Genomic DNA, 26,978 nt, shown 5'->3' on the forward strand with positions numbered 1-26,978 from the left:
GAAATAAAGGTTATTTAATCATAACTAGAGGCATCATATAGGTCTTTGTAGTAACAATTATAAGCTAAACCAGAAAGCGTATATGAATGAATAAGTTGTCACGGTAGACCAACGATCACTTAGAACAACAGTTTGAAGCGGCTGGGGCAGTTGGTGTTTCATTTAGAATCAATTGCGTCTTCAGTGGTCGTGCAATATCCCGATCTGGATTCCCAAACTTGCATTTTGGCCAGCTGGAGCAAAGTCGGCGTCACCAAGGAAACTGGGACATGGGCATGTCCTAGAGGCAAGGGTCAAAATGGAATAATATAGTTTTAGGGGGGAAATTGTGTTGCCGTTTCGGGTACTTTGCATCGCATCCCACTACATCCCGCGTCGCATGATAATCCCAGTTCCCAATTGCGCTCGTGCGCTTCCGGTGTTGGCCTGAATCGTGATAGGATTCAAATCGGCGGTCGGCAACAAGAAAAAGAAAGATTAGGGAAATCAATCAAGAAACTCAGAACCGTCCGTCCGTCCGGCGGGAAATCAATCAAATCGGAGCCGCCGACGCTGTCGAAGTGAGAAGAAGAGAGGAAAGGAAGGCCGCCTTCTTTCCTTCACGTAATAATCTCTTGGTCGGTGTCGGAGGGCGGGCGGAGCCATTCGTTTCTCTTTTCTTTTGGAAGAATTCCCCTCGTCTCGTGGATCCCCTGTCGTGCCTGCGGGATCCGTGATTGGTCCGGGGTTGGCGAACCTCGGGTTTTCTCTCTCCCTCTTGGTCTCTCCGCGGTCGTCATCAGGCGGTCTCCACACCCCGCCCGCCAGCAGGCCGTAGCTGCTACTGCGAGAGAGGAGCAAAGGTGTGTCGGTCGGTTGGGTCTCGTCTATCCTCCTCCTGCTCATCGCTTTCTCCTCCTTTGCTGCGGCGCTCATAAAGCACCCTATCCTCCTCTTCCTCCTCTTCCCCCGGTGGTTCTGCTTTCTTCTAGGGGTTGGGTTTCGCTCCTCGATTGGGAACTGCCAGAACGTGGAGAGGGCGTTCGGTCTATCTCCGGCTAGGGTTTGGGCTCTTCCACTTTATCTTTCTCCCTCTTCCTCTTTTTACGCCGAATTTTGATCTCCCTTCTATTTTCCATGTACTTGAATACGGTCACTTTGACATCCAACTGCGGCCTTAGATGGTTAGGTGATCATCACCTTCCCAAGCCCTTGTTCTCGTGCCTTAGTTTATTCCTGACTATTGTTTTTCACTTCCTATTTGCTACAACTGCTTTTTGCTATCGCGTTGTTTCCTTCGCTGACATGATAACTGATGGTAGGAGTCAGTCATTAGACTGTTGAATTGAGGGTATTTGATGATCGTAATCGTCCTGAAAACAGCCGGTCAATGTCCTAAGTTGCAAGTGGACTTAAAATACTTGAGAACAGAAGGAGGAGGAGGAGGAGGAGGAGGAGGCAAGAAGAAAAAAGAGATCTTTGTGATTTCTTCCTTTTCTTTTCCCGTTAATTCTTTACTCGTTTTACCTCTTTATCTTCCTTCTACTAGTCGGGACATCGATCAGATTACATTTCCTTGTCCAAAAGAGCTAGATGACATGAGAAAGAAAAGGTGATAGGCTTCGCTTTTGGTGACTGGAATCATGAGGCTGATCCTCTCTGGTTTGCTTCCATTTAATATGCTATGATTGGTGCGGGGTTCTTGAAGTTTGGATTCTCAAGCCATAAGTGTCGACACACATTCTCTATAGATACAGGGGAAGACGATGAATGTACGTGCGCATATTTCAGGACAGATGACAAATCAAGCAAGATCACAATTGTCTGGTTTGTCCCAGCACAATGGCAACCCTTTACATTCCCAGATACAGAATCTAGGACCTCTTAGCATGGATCCCGAACTTCTGGCAGGACGCAAAGCTATGCGTGACAAGATGTAAGCTGGTCATTAGGCTACTGCTTTAAATTCATTGTATTTTATATTATTCCCTGAATACTAAGAGCATTCATTTTATATCGTATACAAACAAGCTGCATTTATTTATTTGCATGTGCCTAAAATAGCTTAATTTTCAACCTGAAGCTCCATCTGATTTTGTTAGGTTTCCACCAATATGGTGATAGGTCTGAACACATGAACCTGCTTGACTGTTTGCTGGAGCGATACTCAAGATTTAAGTACTTGTTAGATCCAAATACATGAAACTGTTAGCTTTCATGATATGTCATTTATGTAAACAAAAATGGAGTTGGATTGTCTCAACCCTGTGATAGGCAAAATCTGCATTTGTACTTAGCAATTAAACCTTTGCCCTATCTGAATCCTCTGCCCACTATATTGACCTAGCCACCATAATGTCACTATAGCTCATGCCAGAAATTTTAGATTGTCCCTATCACCATTCAACTATATATGGCAGCTTGGTCGGTCCTACACCTATTGTGAAGTACCATGTACAATGCCGAGATAGGATTTCAGTCATAAGGGCCTCTTTGGGAATATTCTGTCCAAGGTTGGTGGAACCCTCCCGAACCGTCCGGTTCGGGACGTTCCGAACCATACTGGCGGCTTATCGGGACGGTTCTAGCAAAAAAACTGAAATACCGTCGCCGAAGGAGGACAAGAAGAAGGAAAGAGAAGAAAAGAGAGCGAGCAGGGGAGGGCGAGGGAGAGGGAGAGAGACCGACACTGGTGCAAGTAAAAAATTTGGTGATTTTTAAGTGAAGTCGGCAAGCAATTTGCTGACTTCATTTAAAAATTGCAAAATTTTTATAGCTGGACTCCTATTTCGAACGAAACAGGGATTCGGCCGTAGCCTCCGCTACCTGCACCAGCGCCGGCCCTCCGCCGGCCTCCCTCCCTCTCCCTCTCCCTCTCCCTCTTTCTCCCTCCCCCTCTTGCTCTCTCTATTTTTCTCTCTCCTATGGTCTTCTGTGTCGGTACAGGTCCAACACGGCATGGCGCAAGCTCGTACCGACTCGTGCTGTCCGGCAACTAGTACGGTGCCCGATACGGCACAGCAGACCCTAATCCTGTCAGTTCTGGCAGTATTTGGCAAGGGGGCTGGAGAAGAAGGTTAGAGCAAGAGAGGGAAAAGAAGAGCTGAAATACAGGGCCCCGATCCTCGTGGGATGAAAAAAACACTTCTCGAGGCCTTTTTTCACATGGGATGCTTGCCACCCCTTGTCGTGGTCTTTCCCCCTCTTATGCTCTCTCCTTTCCTTCCCTCTCTCTCTCGCCCATCCTTAGGTGACATTATTGCATCTTTGTCACCAACAGGTTGTGGCCTGATCAAAGATTCCTCATCAGCATGCTTCTGTCAACAGTAGAGTCTTGCCAATATGAATATTGCATCATAGTTGGTTCTACCTACCATTATGAGAGAAGTGATTGATTTTGCCACTATTCCTGTCTTGTTTCACTAATTGTTGCCATTAGCTGAGTTGCTGAGTTGCTGCATTGTTTGGAATGACAACTTGCAATAACAAGCCACTTTATCTGAGATGGAAACTTCATGCACATAAAAATTGTCATGTCTATCATTGTTTATAAGTAATTTTTCTGCAGGGGGTATGCCTCTATTTGTGTATATTACTTCTACTATAACTTTCCTTTCAAATTCTTGCCTTTTCTATTATAGTATTCCATGCTAGTCTTTGGGATAAACAGAAAGTAGTGATACATTAATTGATAAGATAAATGTACCTGTGAAACCTTAATCTGCAAGGCATTTTCATATTTATAAAGCTTGACATAAACCACCCAGACTAAATGCTACTGGACTTGAGTCAATTCTCAGTACTGTGGTGTGAAATCCCTGGTTAACTCAACTTTGGGCAAGAGAATGGATTATCGTGAAAGGTAGAAGATGAATTGAGAAGGGAGCTTATGTTATTGTTCACTAAACTAGTTTCATATGCTTTCTGGAATGGCCCTCCAAAGTTCTCCTAGAATCGGTAACACTCTAGACAAACTTTGAAGAAGTCAAGGTTTGATATCTAGAGCCTTTACTGTTAATCTGCTGCCAAATATCTAGTGCTATGGATAATGAAAGAGTGATTTTTTTACTATTTGTCTTGACCACCCTAAATGATCGAGTGCACACAGTTACGATTACCTTGGAAGAAGAAATCATCCCTCTTCCGGTGATTGGCTGCATAGATTACCAGAACTTGCAAGGCGGTTGGAAGAGTGCATATTCAAGGATGCTGCTACAAAGGTATTCTTGTTCTTGTATCAATATTTCTTTGCTTTGGTGAAACAATTATTTTATAAAGTCAAGTGTTTTTAACCCATGTCTTTTTGTTTTAAGACCTATATAATCTTAATTTATTTGCACTATTTCTGCTGACTGCCTTGCTAACTTCTGTCACTGCCTCTAAACATGCATATCTTTGTGATCAGGAAGATTACATGAGTATGGTGATGGAGCCAGTTGAGCACCATTTGCAATTGATAATGAGGAGTTTACCAAACCACAGCCCTTTGTTGCATAATTTCACTTCTTCCTCTTCTCTCAATACAATGGTTCCAACACCTGGTACACCCCATAATGGCGGCACAAATTCTGGAGTTTCTTGTGCAGCAGAAAACTCTGCTATTACAGCCAGTAGTGCTGGTATAGGCATTGCCAACATGGGTAACTTACTACCAACTGGAAATGGCTTAACTGATAGTGCCTCCTTCAATGCATCCAGAGGTAATTCTAGTTGTTTGTTTCTTTGATTACCTTATTCATTTTTTTGTTCTTTTTGCAGCGACAATGACTGTGTCCTTTTTGTTTAGGACCAATATCTAATGGGTACCAGCACCCACCTGCCAATGCTGCCTTTGGTTCTGGTGGAAACAGTATATCAATGGCTTCAATGGGTATCCCACGACAACTAAGTCAAATGGTACCATCTCCTGGGTTTAGTAATCTACAGGCAGTGTCCATGAACTCTGGATGCTCCAGTGGAATTGGGCTTTCCAGCATTGAGTCCAGTGTGGCTCCACTGTCACAACAACCGAAGCAGTATGTTGGAAGTCAAAACAGCCATATATTGCATAGTATTGGAGGCCAAATTGGTGCTGCAGTGAGGTCTAATTTGCAGCAGAAGCCTTCAGTGTATGGGTTTACAAATGGACTTGTGAATGGTGGGTTAGGGTTAATTGGGAGTAACATGCAGCTGGGAAATGGGCTCGTGGCATCAGAGGGCCACATTAGTACAGCTCATCATGGTAGCTCTCCAAAACCTATACCGCAGCACTTTGATCAGCAACATCACCGACAAAGGATCCCAAGTAATTATATCCACTTTTTTTAAATTTTTTATTAAAGTTACAGCATCATTCTGTCTGTGGTGTGTATTTCATGTGCATTCTTGCTTTTATATGTGCAATTTAAGTTATCTGCCTCTATTTTTTGAGTTTCATGCTGATTTACTATTTTTGTAGTCTACAGGTCTGCATGTGTGTCCACCTTTCATGTACATTCATCATTTGTGGCCTGTTGGCTAATTAGTTGTCATTAATTGTGATGATGTTGCAGTGTCTTTGTGTACAGCATCATTGTCCCAGCGTATGTTACCAATGGCAGGGGATGGTTATGCAGTGAAGGGAACTGATTTAGCTGGTTCTGGGAGCATTTATGGACCTAGGTCATCCACTTCATCTGCCACAAATAACCTGAATATGAATACTGCAGGCTTGCACTCGAAGTCAAGAATAAATTCAGCTTTGCTAACCAATCATGCAAGTTTGCAGTCAATGCAACAGCTTCCACATATAAGACCTCAAATGTTGGATCATTCACAAAAGGTGAACTTCCAGTCCAATCAGCCCACACATGAAAATTTACTGCAATCACAACAACAAATGCAGCAAATTAAGCAACAGCCTAATCAGCCTTATGCACAGTTTGCTCAAAATCAACATCAGCTACAACAGCATCAAGAAAGCCAGCAGCAGCAACAGCTTGTGCTAAAGAATGATACCTTGAGGCAGTTTTCAATGCCTTCCGATCTCTATGGACAGCTAATGCCCAAACATGCAGTTGTATCCCTTAATGAATCATTGCTTCCACAAGGCACGGAACAAATTCACCTTCCAGAGTTAGAGAGTCAAAACCTGCAGTCTGCTGATGATCATCTGAAAAGTGCTCAATGGCCAGGTCGTTTATCTGGCTCTCAGGGTCTTCATGCCTCATTGTCACAGGGTTCACAGCAATTATTGCATCCACACCAGCAGGATGATAAGTTTCAGAATGAGATTAGTTGCCTTTCTGGTAGATCACAACCAGAGGTGCTCGTGCCGGTTCAATGGCAACCCCGATCATTGATGATAAACCACATGCCGGATAAGTCTTCAGTTGAACAACACATCCAGGAGGAACTTCAGCAGAGATCAGCGGGACAAGATGAAGCTCAACGACCTCATATATCATCAGAGGGGTGTCTCGCCAGTTTTGCTGCTCCAGCAGTAAGTGCTACAGTGCCACAATATTCGAGAGGAGTGACCTGTGGACCTGAAAACTTTACACAAAAACGAAATTATCTCAACCAGCTGAGGTGGCTGTTGTTTTTGTACCATGCTCGTTGGTGTTCAGCTCCGCAAGGAAAATGTCAAGAACCTTACTGCATAAAAGCTCAAGATCTAGTGAAGCATATGGATAAATGTGATAGGAAAGAATGTCCATACCCACGCTGCTCAGTTTCTAAGAGACTTGCTAATCATTTCCGTAATTGTGAAGCAACAAATTGTCCTGTCTGTATTCCTGTACGTGAATATATAGTATCAAATCGACAGGCACGTGCTCATTCTCTACCTGATTCTGGTTTGGTGAGCCAGACTCATGGCTCATGTAAAGGTATCAATGTGTCAGAAGCTGAGAGAATGAAGAGAGACAAAACAGCTGTTGAAACTTCCGATGATCACCATTCTTTGCTGAAACGCATGAGAGTGCAACATATATCCCCTTCTGTTGTTCCTAAGAGTGAATTTTCTCCTATTTGTGTTCCTCCAAACCAACCCCATGCCTCGCAAGTAGAACAGGCACAAGAATGTGAACAGACTGATGTGACAATGTCTACTAATTCTGAGGTTATAGGAGGGAAAATGGATACATTAATGGGCTCTGTGCATGAAGATTCATCCATGTTTGGCAATGGTATCAATGGGAATGTGCGTACTATGAGACCTGATATAGATCATGGTGTCTCAAATGATGTTGATGGTCATGCCAAGCAAGAAGCTTTGGTGGTTCTAAAAGAGGTTGACCAAGCTAAGACTGAAGTTAAGCAGGAAGCAAATGATCCACAAACAGATCCAATGGCTGGAACTAAATCAGGGAAGCCAAAGATAAAAGGTGTTTCATTAACTGAGCTGTTCACTCCAGAACAAGTTAGGAAGCATATTGTTAGTCTGAGGCAATGGATTGGTCAGGTTAGCTTTTGCACTTTAAAATATTTCTAGATTACTTTTGTAACATGCAGCATATTTATTATTAGCATCAGGTTCATGCATTTTTAATTAGTAAAGATTTGCTAGCTCGGTAATTCTCATTGAGTCATGGATAGTAATTCCATGCAAATGGACCATAAAATACTGTCTCATTTGATGGCCATTTTGGAGCCATTGTGCAGCTAAGTGCAACTATCCCGCTTTTCTTGTTAGAAGAGATCACTGAATCTTCTCTTTGAGAGGTAGGCACCCAAACAACCTACTTTCTTGAGAGGTACCAAAATTTAAAGAATGCGAAATGGGATTGAAGGGCCTAGCTTCCACAAAGGCCAGATAGTGCCGGTAATGGTAAGGAAGAAGTGGAGCAGTGGGATTTTGAAGAAAGATGGGAAGAGGTTGCTTGCCTACTCTCCATAGGCTCGGACTTCAAAATCAATGAATCAACATTTGACTCATAAAGTAGATGTTAAGCGATTATTAGTTTTTTCTTAGACAATTGATGATAAAGAAGTTACTTAAATTTTCTCGTGCTTTTTGTTAAATTCTTTTCTTTCTTTTGGTAAGTAGAAATATACCTTATTGATTGTTGACACACCTTTTGATCCATACATGATGCACACTATTTAGCTGTTTTACTAATAGTGTATTTTTGTTTATGCTACAAGTGTAATTTTTTTACATTCTAAGCATCTCCTTTAGAATATTAAGTGAATAAGGTTTGAACGAATCTGATACTATTCATTGCTTTACAAACCTTTTGACTATTGGATTTGAAATGCAATGATGGATGAGGTTAGACCTAGAGGTACTAATCTTTAGATGCTCAATATGGTTCAAACACTTGTTCATATCTTTGCTTATTTTTTAGTTATTGATTTGAAATGAAAACTATGGGGCTACATGTGGTGTATATAGGATCTATTATAACTTTTTGATTGTCAGTTAACTTATTCATTAGGAATATTATATTTTTCATTACCTAAGGAGGTCCATATACTGCATGCTGGTTGATAGGGTCCATAGACTTTAGGAATATTTTACATATTCACCAGTTGTTTAGGAAAATTACTTTTCATATCTCTAGATTTTACATACTTTTCATATCTCTAGATTTTAAACTTTAGATCCTAGGTTGATGGGGTCCCTATACTGCACGCTGGTGAATATATAGTATATAACTACATAGTTGTAGTGCACTATTTAGAAACCACATTGCTGCACATATAGAAACTTATGCTACAGAAATTGTAGGGGTATTCTTGATCATTCTTTGTAGGAGTAGCATGTATTCTAACTGTATAATAACAACTTGAGGATTACACCAACTTGGTCAAGAATACATCATTCTTGATCATAAATAGGCATTGTCAGATGCTCTGGTTGGTGTAGAGTGCATAACTTCACCAACTTGAGGATTACACTATTCACCTAGTGCCAAAAGAGTCAATGATGCTTTTTTAATTTTAATTTTTTTTTGCCAATATCCAACTATAAATGCAAAGATGGAAACGACATTTGATCCTGGTTAGTTTCAGATCATGGGCAATCCACATAGATCTATTGATTTTATACTGGTTGATCATGAGGCAGATTATTTTCAAATTATTGCATATCATGCCTGTGCTAATGTCTAGCATGATATTTCTACCATGTAGTGCAAAGTTGACATTTGGTGTAACCTTGACACCAAATGATATCCAAGTTTGTAAAGTGTAATAGTTTCATTTAGTGATTTATTCATTTTTTTGAAGACAGACAAATTTTTAGTTGCTTTAGATTAATTTGTAGATATATTTTAAACACATGAATATATCAAGTAATCATTAAAACCCTGGGTTATTGATCATTCTAGAAATATTTAAATATGCAAATTGTATAGGTTTGAGTACTTTTGTCGGAACACCACAAAATTATGCTAGCTTAACAACAACAAAATAATCTCAGCATCTATGGAATTATGATAACAATGAAATTAGAGTGGTATGCGACTGCAGTTACACATTATAACACATTGCTGCTGCTGTACTACAGATAGCATTATGGAAAGCTCATATACTGGTGGTACTGTGGAAGTTTATGGACTATGGGCTACCTTTATTTCTAATCACTTGTTCCATATAGAATGAACACATTTTTTTAATCATTAGCATGTCCAATTTGTGGATTAGGCCCTCTTTATGCTTAAAATAAAAGCCAAAGGAATGAAAAAATCATTTGTAAAAGATAGTTAGGCATTGTTTAAATTGGAAAAGGTACAAGCTCATTCTGCTGTGTATCAAACTGTATTGGTATATATTGCTTTGATATACATCCATGTAGGCTCATGCACAACTGCACAGGTTGACACATAGACACTATAAAGGGTATGTAGTTATGTACCCTTGCAATATGTTACCAGAAGGCATGATATAGGCACAGATCCATTGGATCTTTCTTGTTTGTTGATTTCTACAATAAATCTTTGGATATAAAGAACCTTAGGTCACTCCGTGAATGAAGATAATTGGAGGATGAAGGGGTAGGGAAGAAGTAGGAAGAAGGGTGTTTGGCAGTGAATGATGCATGAGGAAAGGGGTGTATTTTGTTTTCAAGTTACTTGTTAAATATTGTAGTATTTCAGTTTCCATCTCCTTCCAATTCAACCTATAATTGATTTCTTCTCTATATGCTTTACTCAATTTTGGAATTTGTGGTGCTAATAAGCTTATTGGAGGAACGGCTTTAAGCCTTTACACTTATAACACCATACGGAGAAACACCGATATTTGCAAGCAGAGGCCCTTTAGCTTATGCAATACAATAAGCTAAATAAATTTGAATAGTGAACTAGGAAAAATTTTCGAGCATGTCTATTTGAAATTATTTTGATCAAAATGAGTAATCTTGATTTTAACTTCAGAGAATATTTATGGTGTGGGGATGCGACTAAATTCAAGTGATGAACTGTGTTACTTTGTCACTCTTGTCCAGCTCCTATAATCTATGTTGCATACGTATCTGAGTCAGATATGTGTAAGACACTTGGATACTTATCAAAATTTATTAATTGAAGTTTTTACAAATTGGTAAAGTGTTGACTCTAGCAAAAAAAGTTTGTCCACTACAAGGTCTCCATACCGTACTGGTACCGACCGTCACCGGTACGGTACAGCCTTAAAAAACGGTTCGCACCGGTAGGAAAGAAGAAGAGGAAAGAAAAGGAAGAAAGAAGAGGAAGAAGAAGAGAAAGAGGAGAAGAAGAAGAGAAGAAGAGTACCGGTTCGCATCTAGCCTCGGGCCGACCCCCTCTCAAGCACCTCGACGATGGCGACGAGGATCACCCCCTCTGGGTCAATTCCTTCCTTCCTTGCTCGCAGGAGAAGGGGGTAAAAAGAGGAGAAGAGGGGAGGAGAGCGGAGAAGAAAGGAGTGAAGGTTCGGGAAGGAGGAAGAGAAGAAGAAAAAAAAAGAAAAGAAAAAAAAGGTCCGCGCGCGGTACCCCGCGCTAGGAACTGCGCCCATGCGAGGCAGCGCGCCCCTGCGGGATGAACCGCGCGTGGGGCATCGCGCCCACGCATGGCAGTCCGCGTGGGCCATTTAATGCTATAAAGTGGCATTTAACGAGACGCGCTGTTTTTTTTTGGGTCCGCGGTTGGCCGGTTCAGTATCGGTTCCAACGGGTACTGAACCGTATTGTACCGGTATCAGTCTCTACCAATACGTCGGTATAGTTGGGACGGTGGATCTTGGCCCACTATAATGATGTTTAAAGAGAGGTTTCGTTCTCTTTTGGAGATCGGTTAAGGATTTACATATAATAATTTGCAAATTGTTAATTTTCTAAAATTCTTAAGCTAATTGGGAAGTTTGGATAAGAAAAATACATATTGGAAGTCCTTTAGAAATATATCTTTTAATATTTACTTTTATATTGATATTTAAACTTATATTTAATTAAAATTGTTTTTTACATATCTTGTTTTCTCTTGCCAAGTTAGACACCTAGAGATGTGTTTGAATTTGATTCTCATTGTTATGCATGCAACACTGGTGATGAGAGGCTCCCTAAGCAAGTCATATATATTGCCTGAATATTGTCAGTTGAATAGGATGAAGGGAGAAATGATTATCAAACAAGATTAGAGTAGCATAGGTGAAGTAGAGATATGCCTTGGCATAATCTGCATTTGCCAAACACACATATTTGAAAGAAATATTGAAGTAAAAGGTTTCTTTTGTTTGGTAGAATATAACATTCGCCATCGAAATCAATATTTTAATGAAGTTGGTTTGGCTCTTAGCCCAGTCTTATTCAAAAATGAGAGAAAAGCACCATTTAAAGGTTCTTGAACATAAGAATGGTGCTATCAAGAATAACGTCTATTGTGCCAGAATCGGACCCAGACCGGTTGCTTGGAGGCATGGGTTGGTACGCCTTCGTACCATTTTGTGACGGGCCCGTACCGATACACTAGAGGAGGCGTGGTAGAGAGAGAATGGGAGAGCCTGCCGACTTCACTTAAAAATTGCCAAATTTAAAAAGGAGACCCTTCAGGGCCCCTGTTTCGAACGAAACAGGAGATCGGAGGCGGAGCCCTTCCTCTACGGCCTTCCGCGTGCTCGTTGGCCTCCGCTCTTCCTTCCTCTCCCTCCCATGCTCTCTCTCTCTTTTCTTCTCTTTCCTTCTCCTTCTCCCCCTCCACGCGCTCGCCGACCCTCTACTGGCCTCCGCTCTTCTTTCCTCTCCCTCTCTCTCCCCCTGCTCTCTCTCTTTCCTTCTCTTTCTCCTCCGTCGGATGCTTTTCGTTTCGATTGTCGGAACCATGCCGGTCCGCCACCGAAACGGCTCGGTACTCTCCGAATTGCCCAGTTCGGGACGGTTCCGCTAACCTTGATCAAGAAGATACAATTTAAGATGGGCTTTGTGCAGCATAGGTTAGAAATGACCATCATGTGGATAGGTCTCAAATTTAGGTGCAAAAGTCAGGACAGAAGAAAGACCAAGTACGTCTAAATGATAGTAGCGAGAAGGATCCGAAGATGCTTACATTTGGGTTTTGGATATTTGTTAACAACTTCTAAACATTTGGAATATAGCCTGTGGTTTATGTTAATTGGAAATGAGCACGTGTTTTAATTGTAGCAATTGGGATTTAGACAATCTGATGGAGAGGATCTGTGTGTGTATTTGTTAACAACAGAAGCTAGGGTTTAAGTGCAACATATTATAAATTTATCTATCAAAGTGCTTTTTGGAAGCTAGAGTGTATAAGCAAGTCATTCATAATCTTATGCTCTGGTTGTGTGCTGAAAATTGCTTTTTATGCTTATTTTGTTTGAATTGCTAAACTAGTCGCGAATATAAACATTCAACTATTGTTTCTGATTGTGTTGATTGTATCATCACTAGCCCTCTCTCAGCATTAGTGACACTATCCAGCAGTAGTTAAGATGATGATTGAATTTTTTCCTGACTTGTGTGATGTTTTGTTCATTGCACATGCTAGAACTCGTTGAATTTTTGCTTGCAGAGTAAGGCCAAGGCTGAAAAGAATCAAGCAATGGAACATTCAATGAGTGAGAACTCATGCCAGCTGTGTGCAGTGGAAAAGCTTAACTTTGAACCTCCTCCAATATATTGTACACCATGTGGTGCTCGCATAAAGCGGAATGCAATGTATTATACCATTGGAAGTGGTGAAACCCGACATTACTTCTGTATTCCATGCTATAATGAGGCTCGTGGTGAAACTATTGAGGTGGATGGTTCACAACTCCAGAAGGCAAAGCTTGAGAAGAAGAGAAATGATGAGGAAGCTGAAGAATGGGTAAAGTTTTTTCTGATTCATCTTTTCTTTATCCCCCCCCCCCCCCCCCCCCCCCCCCCGGCCCTCTCTCAATAAATTGGAGTGGGAGATGGGCATCCAAAAACTGCGCTTAAAAGCTTAAGTGAATATTGTTTTATGATTTGATTTGCTGCAGTGGGTTCAGTGTGATAAATGTGAAGCTTGGCAACATCAGATATGTGCTCTTTTTAATGGCCGTAGAAATGATGGTGGACTGGCAGAATACACTTGCCCTAATTGCTACATAGAGGAGATTGAAAGAGGTGAGCGCAAGCCCTTGCCACAGAGTGCTGTTCTGGGTGCCAAAGATCTGCCAAGAACTATACTTAGTGATCACATAGAACAAAGGCTTTTTAGGTGTCTGAAGCAAGAGAGGCAAGAGAGAGCACGGCATCTTGGAAAAAATGTTGATGAGGTTAGTGTGATAAAAGGGACCATATGATTTCCTGATTTTTGATTTTGAAAATTATAATCCGATTTGAAAGGAATGATATTTGTAGGAGTAGTAATTGAAATTTGGATTGAATTTTATATGGTAGAGAGTGCAATTGAATTTAGTGATGATCTCATATTCAAAAGCAGTTTTTTTCATTTTTAATTCTTATAAAATATTTTTTCCCTCCCTCCTTTTATTGATTTTGACATCTGAAATAAACTTTCATTGAATTAGAGAAATCTGCAGGATTCTCTAATGGCTCTAAAGTATAGGGTTTATCATATGCCTCTCATAACTCTTTGATCTGCACTTTGTAATACTAATTTGGGCTTGTTTGGATAATCCTATTGGAATCCCTCTAGATTCATGGGATGGGATCACCAAATCGGGGGGAGAGAGAGAAGGTGGGAAGAAAGGAGGGAAGGGGAGGGAGAGAAAATGGGCAAGGGGTTGGTGGGGTGAGAGACCTGGACTTTGTAGGATAAAAAACCTGTGGAGGTCTTTTTTTTTTTTTTTTCGCTCGTTTCGGAAATGGACTGGGGGAGGTTTGGCTAAGCCGGGCTGGGCCTAATATACTATATGAGAAATTCCATTCCTAATCCCATGATTCCAATAGGATTATCCAAGCAGGCCCTTGAGTTTTTATTCAACAAAATAAGTGTAATATTCCTTATTTTGTCCCGGAAAGCGTCAGTAGTCCTCGTTTCCCTCTCTTTGCCCTTTTTTAAGTGCTTACTTCATGTTAGCGTCGAAAAATTTTATGATTTCTCTACATTGCTGGTCATTTACTTTCGTTTGACGTAGTTGAGAAAATTAAATATAAAACTGAACAAATGAAAATCAAAAATTAAAGAATAAAGATAAAAAATAAAAAAATTTCCTTTGTTCCTGAATCCTGGTTCAATGGTGCAGATGGTTAGAGCATTTGGTTTGTAATAAATATTACAAGATCAAGATTCGTTCTTTCCTCTCTCAATAATTGAAGAAAACATTTAACATCTTTAAAACTAAATAATTAGATCCTCATGTACTCAATTGTATTGGAATTTAAGCAAAACAAGCAGATAAATGTCTATTTTTGCATAAATAGGGACAATTACGGCTATTGTGTTTGAGCGGAATATATATCTTGATTCTAATTTTATGAATGGAATGATTTTTTTTTTAATGCAATTTAAATAAGAAAGCTACATAAAATGCACTTAATTATATATATATATATATATATATATATATATATATATGTATATATATATGTATATATATATATATATGCAACAAGTTATTTAGAGATGCAGTAATATGAAGTTACAAAGGTTTCAACAGATTTAGCAAATGAAATATAAGAATTTGATTTTAGAATATGAAAGACTTACGTTCAGTTGCGAATTCATTGTCTATATATCATTATTTTGTCACTGAAATTACGCCATTTTTTAAAGTAAAAAAGTTGCAGTGCCCCTAGGTAGTACCCCTAGGTGGATGGGAATTGACACCATCTGTGCTTTAGATGGGCATTAGAATATAGATAAAGGCAGAGTGGCAGACACTTGTTAGCTTGAGAATATCAGTTTCAAAGCTAACTTTTAGTTTGGTACCCCTTAAAGAAAAGGCTGACCTTTTCTTCCCTGGCTTTTGCTTCACAGTTGCATGATAATTTTGTCCTTAATGGTCAAGGTTAGGCTTGGAGTTTGGGTCGAAAGTATCCACTTCAGAAGCTCATAATTAGATACTTTTAGGAGGTACCAATTTCATTCCTAGTAGCAAGGAAAGTTTTCATGGTTTTAGTCTCTAAGCAGGGGAAGACCTGTTGTATTTAGAAGTTTTGGCAATGGAATTCAACCAAAATTTATGTAATCCTTTTTTACTCTTTATTCTTCTTTTGTGAGGCTTAGTTTAATTACTTTCTAGTATGCATTTAATGAGGCTTATTTCTCTCCTTCATCTTCATATTTGGAGTTTGAAGTAGTGTCTTTGTTTGGTGATCGTACATCATCTTCTATATCAAGTACCTTCTTTGGACGTTGAATAAAGATCATCTCTCATAAAGTGGCCATCTCTTCACTTCCTTCTTAAGGAACTTTTATCTCCATTGCTTCCTATAAAACAATTTCTGCTATTGAATAAGGGTAAATCTTGGCTGTTTAAGTCTATCCTTTGAAAGAACTGAAACATTGCCATGTGACAACTTATCAAATTTGCAAAACACCCTACTAATAAAATCATTGCAAATAGGGGGATTGGAAACAAAAAGACTCAAGAAAACTGAAAAGGAGACAAATTAGACTCTGATCGTGACCAAGCTGCAGTCATGCTGAATATGCTCTTGTTATTGATATCAGGCGACTGTGGCTGTAAGATTCTTCTTTTGGTACCTAGAGTACCAACTGGGAACTATTAGAGTTGTTCTCACAAGTATGAAGAGCAATTTCATCACTGTCAAGACTAAGGTATGCTGAACCGACCGGCCCGCATATAAAAACGGTTCCGACCCAAACTGGGTCGGAACCGATTGGTTCTGTTCCATACTTGTACCGAGCGCATTTTCTCTGTGGCATTTAACGCGTCCGCGCGTTGCGGACGCGTTGTTTTTTTTTTTTTTTTTTGACGTCCGCGCGCGGTTGCATTCGTGCGCGCGTCTCCGGTTCGGTATCGGTTTTAACCGGTACCGGTGCTCACTGGTACGTCGGTACGGTCGGTCCGGCGAACCTTGGTCAACGCTCTTATCTACTTCAACCTTTATTGCCATGCCATAGTAGTTTAGTAATGAATATCTCAACTTTTGATCTCTAGGTGGGACTGTCCAGTCAAATACCTAAAAAGGTCATGTTCGCAAAGCCTATCTGCATTCTGCATCTGATTGATTAGTAATGTGTTTTGGTCATGCATAGTGGCCTTTTGTATGTTCAACATATCACCTAATGACTGCTACAAATGGCATTGTAGCTCCAGTAATGAACATATTCATGCACAGATGATTTATCAGCAATAACTGATGTTAATTGACTGGGGCATCTGTTTCTCTATTGTTGCTTGCTTGAGTTGTACATATATATTTTCACTACCATGCTACAATACTTTTAGACAACTATATCTGAAGTTGGCAATTGGGAAACCGTACTTTGAGTTTGCCCTCAATAAATTAACACAACATTATATGAGGTATGTGCTCTCATTTTTATGTTTGATTTCCTTTTATTTATCCCAATATACATCAAAAATGTTTCCTTTTTGAATGATGAAAGAGGGTCTGACTTTGATTGCTTTCCTGTTCCTATTTTGTCTTTTGTATTTTGATACCAGATGTTAATTATAATTTCTTGTTATAGTCATACTTAACATTGATGATTTATATTTCAGGTTCCTGGGGCAGAAGGACTTGTGATTAGAGTTGTATCATCAGTTGACAAAAAATTGGAAGTGAAGCAACGATTTTTGGAAATATTCCAGGATGAGAATTACCCAACAGAATTTTCTTATAAGTCCAAGGTAAAAAAAAATCATAATTCTGATGAATTCAGTACTGGGTAAATACTTTTATTGTCCTAAAATAGTTGCAGTTGACACCAACAATATCTATCTAACTACAAAGATGTGTTGGGTTCCACAACCTGCAGATTGTAGACTCACCAATTTTTGTTGTGCAGTCTATATTGTTGTTTCAGAAGATAGAAGGTGTAGAAGTATGCCTTTTTGGCATGTATGTTCAAGAATTTGGTTCAGAATGCCCTTTCCCCAACCAGAGGCGTGTTTATCTTTCATATCTGGACTCTGTCAAATACTTCAGGCCTGAGATAAAAACAGTGACTGGGGAAGCTCTACGCACTTTTGTTTATCATGAAATTCTGGTACTTAGGACTACTCACAACTGCTGAGCTTACTGGCTGTTACAACAATTTATTATCTTGAGATTGTCTCTTTAGACACATAAACCTTTGAGGTTTTGTTTATTAATGATGATCTGCCTTTTTTTTCTGATTCCAAAATTGATTATGACTTGAATTTGAACTTAAATTGTTATATGGATCCAGATAGGATATCTTGAATACTGCAAGAAACGGGGCTTCACAAGCTGCTACATTTGGGCTTGTCCTCCTTTGAAAGGTGAAGACTATATCTTATATTGCCATCCGGAGATTCAGAAGACCCCAAAATCTGACAAGCTTCGGGAGTGGTGAGTGCTAAGATGTTGTTCTTGTATATCTATTCTTTAATATCTGATATTGCATATATGCCTAGCACTTCTAAATTTCATGCATGGATTTCTTGATATGTTTTGTCAGGTATTTATCTATGCTTCGGAAAGCTGCAAAGGAAAATCTTGTTGTTGATCTCACTAATTTATATGATCATTTTTTTGTTACTCTGGGGGAATGTAAGGCTAAAGTAACTGCAGCTCGTTTGCCATATTTTGATGGAGACTATTGGCCAGGTGCAGCAGAGGATATGATAAATCAACTTCGCCAAGAAGAAGATGATAGAAAACAACAGAAGAAAGGAAAAATTAAGAAGAGTATCACAAAAAGGGCTTTAAAAGCTGCCGGTCAGGCTGATCTCAGTTCTAAGGATGCTTTGTTAATGCAAAAAGTATGTTTTCATACTTTAATTTTCATTTGCTGGTTTTATTGTCAAGGGGTCCAGGAATTGTCTTCCAAGCATTATATGTTGGAAGTCATTTGCAATTCATGTTAACTGGAGAGTTGACTTGTTGCTTATCAGACCTGACTTTTGGTTACTCTTTTCTCTACGCTTCTTGTTTTTAGAATTATATTTTATATGCAAATTTAACTCTCTATGATGATATCCCTTAAATCATGATTTTTTCCTTGCACAGCTTGGTGAAACTATCTGTCCTATGAAGGAAGATTTTATCATGGTTCATTTGCAGCATTGTTGCACTCATTGTTGCCTACTTATGGTGTCTGGGACACGTTGGGTTTGCAACCAATGCAAAAATTTCCAACTTTGTGATAAGTAAGTATTTTGCTACTAAATCATTTATATGACTTGCACTCCTCTATATCTTGATAACCACATTGTTTTAAATACTGCTAGTTATCTAACCTTTTCTCATGAGCAAACGAAGCACATCAAGATTGATGACCACTTCTTCTCACGCTCTTCTATTATTTTGTCAATATCATGCATTTAGACAACTTGCTAGCTCATGGGTCTTCACAAAGGACAACATGGAAGAATTTTATGACATTTAATGGCTAAAATATCAGTTTTACCTAATATGAGTTTGAAAAGTGATGGAGACTATGGGTTTTTTTTTTGTAACCAGAGACTTTGGGATTATTGCAAACACTAATGGCTACGCTATTGTTGAGTGGATGTACATACACTTGTTATTTTTTTCTATTCACATGTTATTCAAGAGAGCCTTGGCCTTTTACAAAGACTACTGTTTATTAGACTACTAAACCAATAATAAATGTGGCAATTTATGACTTGACCCCGCCAGGACCTGCAACCTACCTGAGTCAAGCGGGTTTAGGTTGGGCATGAACAAGTTTGGTTTGTAAATGGGTTGACCTGACTTGCCCCATTAATTAAATGGGTTGGGTTTAGGTTAGAGTCCTAACTGATAAACCCACTTGTTTAATAGTTTGAGTTTGGTCGACATGGTTAAGACTATGGTATGCTGAACCGACCGGACCGTACCGAACCAGTGCCGACAGGCACCGGTACGGTACAACATATAAATTCGGTTCCAACCCAAATTGGGCCAGAACCGATTCCGTACTTGTCCCAGTGCGTACCTCGGTACGCACCGGTACAAGCCAGTACTAGTGCGAACCGGGTCGGTTCGCATCGGCTCAAACCCACGCGGGCTGGCCGCGTGGGCCATTTAATGCCACTCTGTGGCATTTAATGCGTCCGCGGAAGCGCGTGGGCGCGTAGTTTTTTTTTGTTGTGGGAATCACGCGCGGATGCGCGAGCAGAGAATCGCGAGCCTACGCGCGATTCGCCGTGCAGGGAACTGCGTTTCCCAGCAGGGAATCATGCCCGCGCACGGTTCCGAAAAAGGAGGTAATTGATCATCAAACGGTTCTTACTCAGAGAACCTTTGAGTTTAGCTTGAGGCTTTGCTTGATTAAATCATCGTGGTTCTAGTATGAATCTGAGGTTTCAATTGATTCATAGGGTCTCTTGGACCTTTCTCATGAACAGATTTAGAAATATATTGATTCTTAAAATTTTGATAAACCACTGCTTCGTCTGGTGTCTACAATATAAATGTATGATTCATTTACTACTAATTTTATTTTACCAGATCGAAAATTTTTTATGCTCAAAACTGGAATTTATAGATCCGGGTGGGCCCCCCGGCCTTTCGTCTAGTTTAATTACCTCCTATTCCCCCCTGAAGAATGAATGAGTTCCCATATCTTTCCTTACCGGAAAGTCAAAGATCCCCTATTTCTAGGGCTGTTAACGAGCCGAGCCGAGCCCGAGCCTCCGCAGGCTCGGCTCGGCTCGTTTCACCAACTCCCCGGCTCGGGCTCGGGCTCGGGCTCGGTACCGAGCCCAGTATTGGGCTCGGGCTCGGGCTCGGGCGGCACAGCTCAGGCTCGGGCTTGGGCTCGTGAAGCTCGTTTGCCCGAGCCCGAGCCCGAGCGGCGAGCCCGAGCCCGAGCCCGAGCCCGCCCCATCCTCATCCTCGTTCCTGTCTCCGTCGACCGTCGGAGAGAAGAACGAGCAGCCGCCAGCCGAGCTCGGTTCCGACGGTTCGTCGGAGAAGAATGAAGGAAAGAAAGAAAAGAAGAAGAAGAGAAGAAAGAAGGATAGAAAGAAAGAAATAATAAAAAAAAGAGAAGAATGACTCACCTCGTCGCGTGCGGCAGCCGCCGGCTTCGGCCGCGAGCACCGCCGGCACGGGCTTCTGCCGCAGGCACGGCCGAGGACGCCACGGGCGCCGCGGGCTCGGCCGCGGGCGTCGCCGGCCGCGGCCCGACCATCCCGTGCGAGGGACTCCCCGCCTCTGTCGCAGTCTCGCCGCCGTCGCCGGTGGAGGAGTCGGCAAAGAGGGGAAAAGAGAGAGGGAGAAACGGAGAAGAAAGAGGGGGAGGGACAACCCTATCCAGTCTCCGATCGAAACCTCCGGAACCGAGCTCGGCATCGGCGGCGGAGGGAGGCAGCGAGGCATCGGCGGCGGAGGAGAAAGGCGAGAGGGGAGGGGAGGGACACCCGGAGGGGAGGAGGGGAGGGACATCCGGAAGAGGGGAGGGGAGGGACATCGGACACCCGGACGCTTCTGGAGAAACCCAGAAGAAAGGTCCGAAAGGAGAAGAGAAAAAAAAAAAAAAGAAAGAGGAGGTGGGACCGTGGGACTGTGGGAGGGAAGGATTAAGTGATTAACGGATTGGGTTTGGGTTAACGGGCTAAGTCCGAACCCAAACCAATCCAATTCAATTTTGGAGCCCTCTTTTGGGCTCGTTTGGGCTCGCGAGCTGCTCGGGCTCGAGCTCGGGCTCGGGCTCAGATTTAAACGGGCCTCATTTTGGGCTCGGGCTCGGGCTCGTTTGACTAACGAGCCGAGCTCGAGCCGGGCTTTTACCGAGCCGGGCCCGAGCCGAGCCTGAGCAGCTCGGTCCGTTGACAGCCCTACCTATTTCATTCTCCCGAAAAACGAAGGTCGAAATCCCTTTCTTTCTCACCCCGGGGAAGACCACTTTTATCGTATATAAACAACAAGTAATTTCCTTCCCTGACTCGCTCGGACACCTCGCTTTTTTAATGCCACAGAGTGGCATTAAATGCTAATCTATGGCATTAACGCGTCCCTGCGCGGATGCATTGTTTTTTTTTTTCCGCGTCCACGTGCGGACGTGCTTTTTTTTTTTCCGCGCGTCTCCGGTTCGGTACCGTACCGGTGCCCACCGGTATGTTGTTATGGTTGGTCCGGCGGATCTTGGTTAAGACTAAGGATCGCCGAACCAGTATCGATAGCCATCAGACCGGTTCGGTACCGGTTCGAACCAGTACCACTGGTTTGGCCTCCAAAAGTCCAAAAAAAAATTGGCCTAGCTGGTACCGGGCAAGGACGGGCCGGTTCGGACCGATATGGGCCGGTACCATTTTTTAACGTCGAACCAGACCGGTCAGATATAGGCTGGTATGGGCCGGTTCAGCATTCCTTGGTTAAGACCCAACCTGTTATATTTGTTTAAGATTTGTTTAACCTGCTTGAAACCTACTTAACCCATTTGAACTAATCCAACCTGTTTATCAAATGGGTTATGCAAGTTGGTTTGGGTTACTTGTTTAATAAAGGTTGGGTTCAATTTTGGTTTTTTTGACCTGTTTAGTGTTCGGGTGGATAGATTTCTAACCCAAGCCACATTCGTGCTGACTTGTATCCCACCTGAACCATATTCTACCTGACCTGTATTTGATCTGAACCATTTGGTACCCTAATAAAATTGTTGCATCATTGCTTCAGCTACTTGTTTCTCTAGTTCAAATATTAATAGGATCCTTATTCTTATGTCTCATTTCATTCGTTATTCTTTGTTACCATACTTTTCTTGGAAGGTCATGATGAATGTGTAAATTGTGGGTATGACCAAAAACTTGAGGGGAAATTTAACATCTGTAGTATTTTAAGTACATGGGGCCTTTACTTTCTCTCAAACATAAGAATGTAAGAAATGTTAAACAGACAATAGTTTGTTTAAAATACGACTTTGTAGTTTTTGATGATTTTGGGAACCTATGCATCTAACAGGACTTTTTTCCCTTTGAAAGTGGAGTTTGATGCTTCAACTGGAAGTGCTGAGACTTGCAATAATTTTTGGACTATCCTTCTAAAGGAATCTTGCTGCAAGCAATGGCACTCTAGTTGACAAGCATTGCAGCTCATCAACTCTAGTTGACATCTAATAAGTGATAGATCTTGAAATTTCATATTGTATTGGTGATAATAATTAAGTATGGCATTGTAATCCTCAGGCTGATTCCTTAATTATCAGAGAACAGCTATCATTTTTTTTAATTAGTGTTACATAGGAGATGTTAGACTTAAATATGTAGAACTGAACCAGAAATATAGGGTGATGAGGTATGGTTGATGTTTGTCAATATCATAAAAGTCAAGTTGAGGGCCATTGTTCCCTCCATTTGTATATATTTTCACTCATTACAAAACGACAGCAGTTAATCAACGAACAGTTCTTTATATGTCATTGCTGATAGCACTGACTTGGAGCATCTCATTAGTATTACCCTAAACTACTACTTAGTATGGATTTCTATTTGAACTCAAGGGCCTATTGAGAGAAGAAGTTTATGCTGAGAAAACACTCGTGTATAGTTTTCAACAGGAGCAAGCTTACCTAAATTGTTGGAATCTATAACTGATTGGTTTCTATTTCCTCGTAGGTGTCATGATGCAGAGCAAAGGCTTGAGGAGAGGGAGAAGCATCCAATTAATAGTAGGGAGAAGCATGTGCTCTGTCCAGTGAGTCTCTTGTTTAATAACCCGTCTCAAATACTCTTTTCATCTAAACTTTGTGCATTTCTATTTACCAACTAACATCAATAAATTTATGTACTCCCTTTAGGTTGAAATTAATGATGTTCCCCTGGATACCAAGGACAAAGATGAGATCCTAGAAAGTGAGTTTTTCGACACCAGGCAGGCATTCTTGAGCCTTTGTCAGGGAAACCATTATCAATATGACACTCTACGCCGAGCCAAGCATTCTTCAATGATGGTCTTATATCACCTTCATAATCCTACTGCACCCGCCTTCGTCACCACATGCAATGTCTGCCATCATGACATCGAAGCTGGTCAGGGCTGGCGATGCGAAATTTGTCCTGATTTTGATGTATGCAATACTTGTTATCAGAAGGAAGTAGGTATTGATCATCCCCATAAATTGACAAATCATCCATCAATGGTAGATCAGAATGCTCAAAATAAAGAAGCTCGACAGCAACGGGTTTTGCAGGTATCTTAGTAATGGAGAATTTGCATTTGATAGAATAACAATGATTTTTTTAATGTTGTCCATTTTCCCACAAGTTAGCATGTTGTCGAATTTATCCAGAGATTTGGCTCAATTCGTTTCATTTTGTTTCAGGGCATTTTTAGAAGTCCTGGTTTATTTACATATATTTTAATTAAAATTAATTGGCTTCTTTTGTTGATCCTTGCGTCAGCCAAACATGGTTGGAGGGAATGGGCATATATCTAGCCTAATAAATATCACTCTGGTCCTTGCACATGTTAAAACGTAAATTTTTGTGTTACAAATGGATTCAGAGTTTTCCTACATTGCTTCAGTCGAACATAAGGAATTTTATCCTGAACTTTTAATGGGTGACATTTGAAAATCATTTTCATTTATCTATCTTTTCTAGGAGTTATTTTTATACATTTTAACAGCAATTTTTGTTCAAAAGACATGGTGGACAATATTCTTGACCTATGAGGTTTATAGCATGTCTTTCCTTTGTTGGTTAGCCCGGTTAAACCAGGAAAAAACATATGAAACATTCTCATTAATAATAATGAACATCTGGCTTGATTCTTGTCATTTAGTTTCTGCTTGTTTTCTCCTTTGAGATCTAATATTGCTTTTTTGTTTGATGAACTACATTTTAGTTTGGTAAAATCAATCATTTTATTAAGTATCTGTTACAATGTCTAAATGCAAAACATTTAGGTTCTGGAGCCCGAAATTTGTTGAATAGGAAAAGCAATCTAATTTTTTATTTCCTGAAATTAGTGTTCTATATATGTGAAGGGTGGATGAGAGATGCTCATATAAGATGGAAGTACAGTTATCAAATTTTGATGCTAAAAGTCACAGCAGGGTCACAGCCATGTTTCTTTGTTATCATCATCAATGAGGAAAACAGTGAGATTGATCAGAGTGCAAAATGCCCTTTGCTGAGGCATTTTGTAGTTTACAACAAGATGTTCGCTAAGCTTCAGCTGGATCTTTGTTATTATGATCAACCAGTCACAGTTCTCCCATAAAGTTGATTTGATGAAATCAAGGAGAAAAGGAATAGGATAAATCTATTTTCGTTTAAATTTTTATTTTATTTTTCTTCCTTACATCTATTTATATAGGAGCAGGGCAAGCCATAACTATTGGTTCATTCATATTCTATTCGTTAATGGCTTTCACTTCATTAACCATGTCATTCCAGCATTACTACATTAGACCTTTGTAATATCTATGGTTCATTTTGCAGTGCAGTTAGAATTGAAGAAGTCAATGTTGAGTCCAGAAAAGTTATTTAGTAAAAAAACATTGTTTAATATAAGGTAACAAAGATTGGTGAAAGGCATAATGTAACTGCTAGTTGCAAATGATGCGATGAGCAAACAATCAAGATGACTTGGAATTGAGCAATGAATGATAACATCCCTTACAAGGAGTAAAGTTGAATTTAGGTAGAATCTTTTATGGTGGACTTACGAAGGTATTGAATTGATTTGGAGACACTAAGAATAAAGGAAATATTTTTTAGATAGCAAATGGAGATGAAAATCTATAGAGTTAATTGAGAAGTAACAGGGATATGGATTTTTTTATGCCTTATTGCTTTACTCATTGAGATAGAAGTTATGTTTTTTTTAATCACTGTGGACAATGTGCAAAACTAACAAGTCCTGTTCAATGCAACTTAAGAGAGGAACTTTCCAGGGTACATATAAGATCAAATCTAGGGTAGAGGAAACTAGCTTTTCAGTTATGAAATCTGATGTGTAGGGTATATGGCTATAAATGCGTGGTTCTTTTTCCACGGCAGACCTTTGTGGGCCTCAAATGGGATTGGTCTACCAGCATATTCAGAGAGTCCAGGTTTATCTTCTAAGTTGAAGTAGAAATTATTCTGTTTGGAGAAGTCACTAAGGAAAATTTATGTGAATATTCATCTTTTTAATAAAATCAGTTGCTTACTATGCCCTGCAATTCATTTGGTAGCCCTTGTTACTGTGTGGAGTTTAATGTTTTTACTTACCTACAATGTTCTCTTAGTACCATCGGTATCATCAGAGCTATGTGTTCCTAGTGCTTGTAATATGTTTGTAGTTTGTACAATTCAAAAATCTGTTTGTGCACTTGTTATCAAGAGATGTATGCTTTCAAAATGTTGGTGTAAAAGATGAAAGTCAAGAGAGTAGAAATGTAGGGTTTCCCAATCTCCTCATGTGACCTTCATTCTCATGCTCTTCTGCGTTTCACTGCTGCGAAATATTCTGTGATTGCTGTACAATCAATGTAAAATTCTATCTTGATAATGCATATCGTTCATATTCCAAAGTATTCTGTGAACTGAAATGTTCTGGTTATTTATGGGTTTCTGCTTATTTATGGTATCCTTACCCATTTTCTGGTTTCCACAGCTTAGGAAAATGCTAGATCTTTTGGTGCATGCTTCACAGTGTCGTTTTCCACACTGTCAATATCCAAATTGCCGTAAAGTCAAGGGACTTTTCCGTCATGGTATGTACTGCAAGACACGTGCTTCAGGAGGCTGTGTTCTGTGCAAGAAAATGTGGTATCTTCTTCAACTCCATGCTCGAGCTTGTAAGGAATCAGAATGTAGTGTACCACGGTGCCGGTATGTAGATCAATCCATGTTTGTGATACACAAAGCCTCGGTGTCCATTGTTATCAATTGTTCTTATTGTTCCAGGGATTTGAAAGAACATTTGCGAAGGTTGCAGCAGCAGTCTGATTCCAGGCGGAGGGCTGCAGTGATGGAGATGATGAGGCAACGGGCTGCTGAAGTTGCTGAGAACAATGGATGACCTACCGTACAGATGGGCTTCTCTAGTTGGAAGTTGGAAGGAGACTGCTGGTTGCTCACCCCAAACATTTGACTGGTCTGGACAAGCAGCTGATAGGGAGGCAGCAGAGCTATGAATTGGTGGAAACACATGGATCAAACACAATTATGGGAATTTGGTCTTCCACCAGCTTTTCTGTGATCCAGAGATGGATTGATGACTTGGCATCGTCTTCAAAGCTAACCATATTGAGCTGAACTTTTTAAGGTTATTGGTCAGTCTCATCCCGACCGGGGTAATTCTTTAATTGGTCTTATATGAATCCCATCATCTGTTGGTGATGGTTGTATAATAGATGTCCAAATATGTCAATAATCAGTAAAAGTGAGGGTTGTTTTTGTTTCCATCCCTTTATTTATGTCTTCATCTGGAGGGAGGGAGAACAGATGGACAGCCCATGCAGTTGTTACGCCTGTCCCATTTTGTAGAATGTATGTCTGTTTGAAAATGAAAAAAATAATCTGTTTCAGCAGCA

General features: G+C 40.4%; 1 protein-coding gene across 8 annotated transcripts; it reads left to right on the forward strand.

Annotated features, from left to right (window-relative positions):
• Positions 1-121: 121 nt before the first annotated feature.
• On the forward strand, positions 122-26,978 carry HAC1 (histone acetyltransferase of the CBP family 1). Of its 8 annotated transcripts, none has more exons than XM_088709155.2 (17): positions 122-842; positions 1,529-1,915; positions 4,088-4,199; positions 4,385-4,679; positions 4,766-5,263; positions 5,526-7,402; positions 12,930-13,226; positions 13,381-13,659; positions 17,041-17,169; positions 17,328-17,528; positions 17,712-17,854; positions 17,964-18,267; positions 18,515-18,654; positions 23,068-23,146; positions 23,250-23,642; positions 26,057-26,274; positions 26,350-26,978. In XM_088709155.2, exons 2-17 carry the CDS (start codon positions 1,746-1,748, stop codon positions 26,462-26,464), a joined length of 5,250 nt encoding a protein of 1,749 aa, XP_088565281.2. In that variant the 5' UTR covers positions 122-842; positions 1,529-1,745; the 3' UTR covers positions 26,465-26,978. The 8 variants fall into 8 exon arrangements, with proteins under 8 accessions (XP_088565281.2, XP_088565283.2, XP_038973520.3 ...); XM_088709157.2 differs by having other exon boundaries at positions 299-842; positions 5,511-7,402; XM_039117589.3 differs by having other exon boundaries at positions 337-842; positions 5,511-7,402; positions 12,906-13,226.

Source organism: Phoenix dactylifera, chromosome 12, assembly GCF_051530095.1.
Source record: "Phoenix dactylifera cultivar Ajwa chromosome 12, Ajwa_hap1_PhDact_Kaust_v1.1, whole genome shotgun sequence".
In the NCBI taxonomy this organism is placed as follows: Eukaryota; Viridiplantae; Streptophyta; class Magnoliopsida; order Arecales; family Arecaceae; genus Phoenix; species Phoenix dactylifera.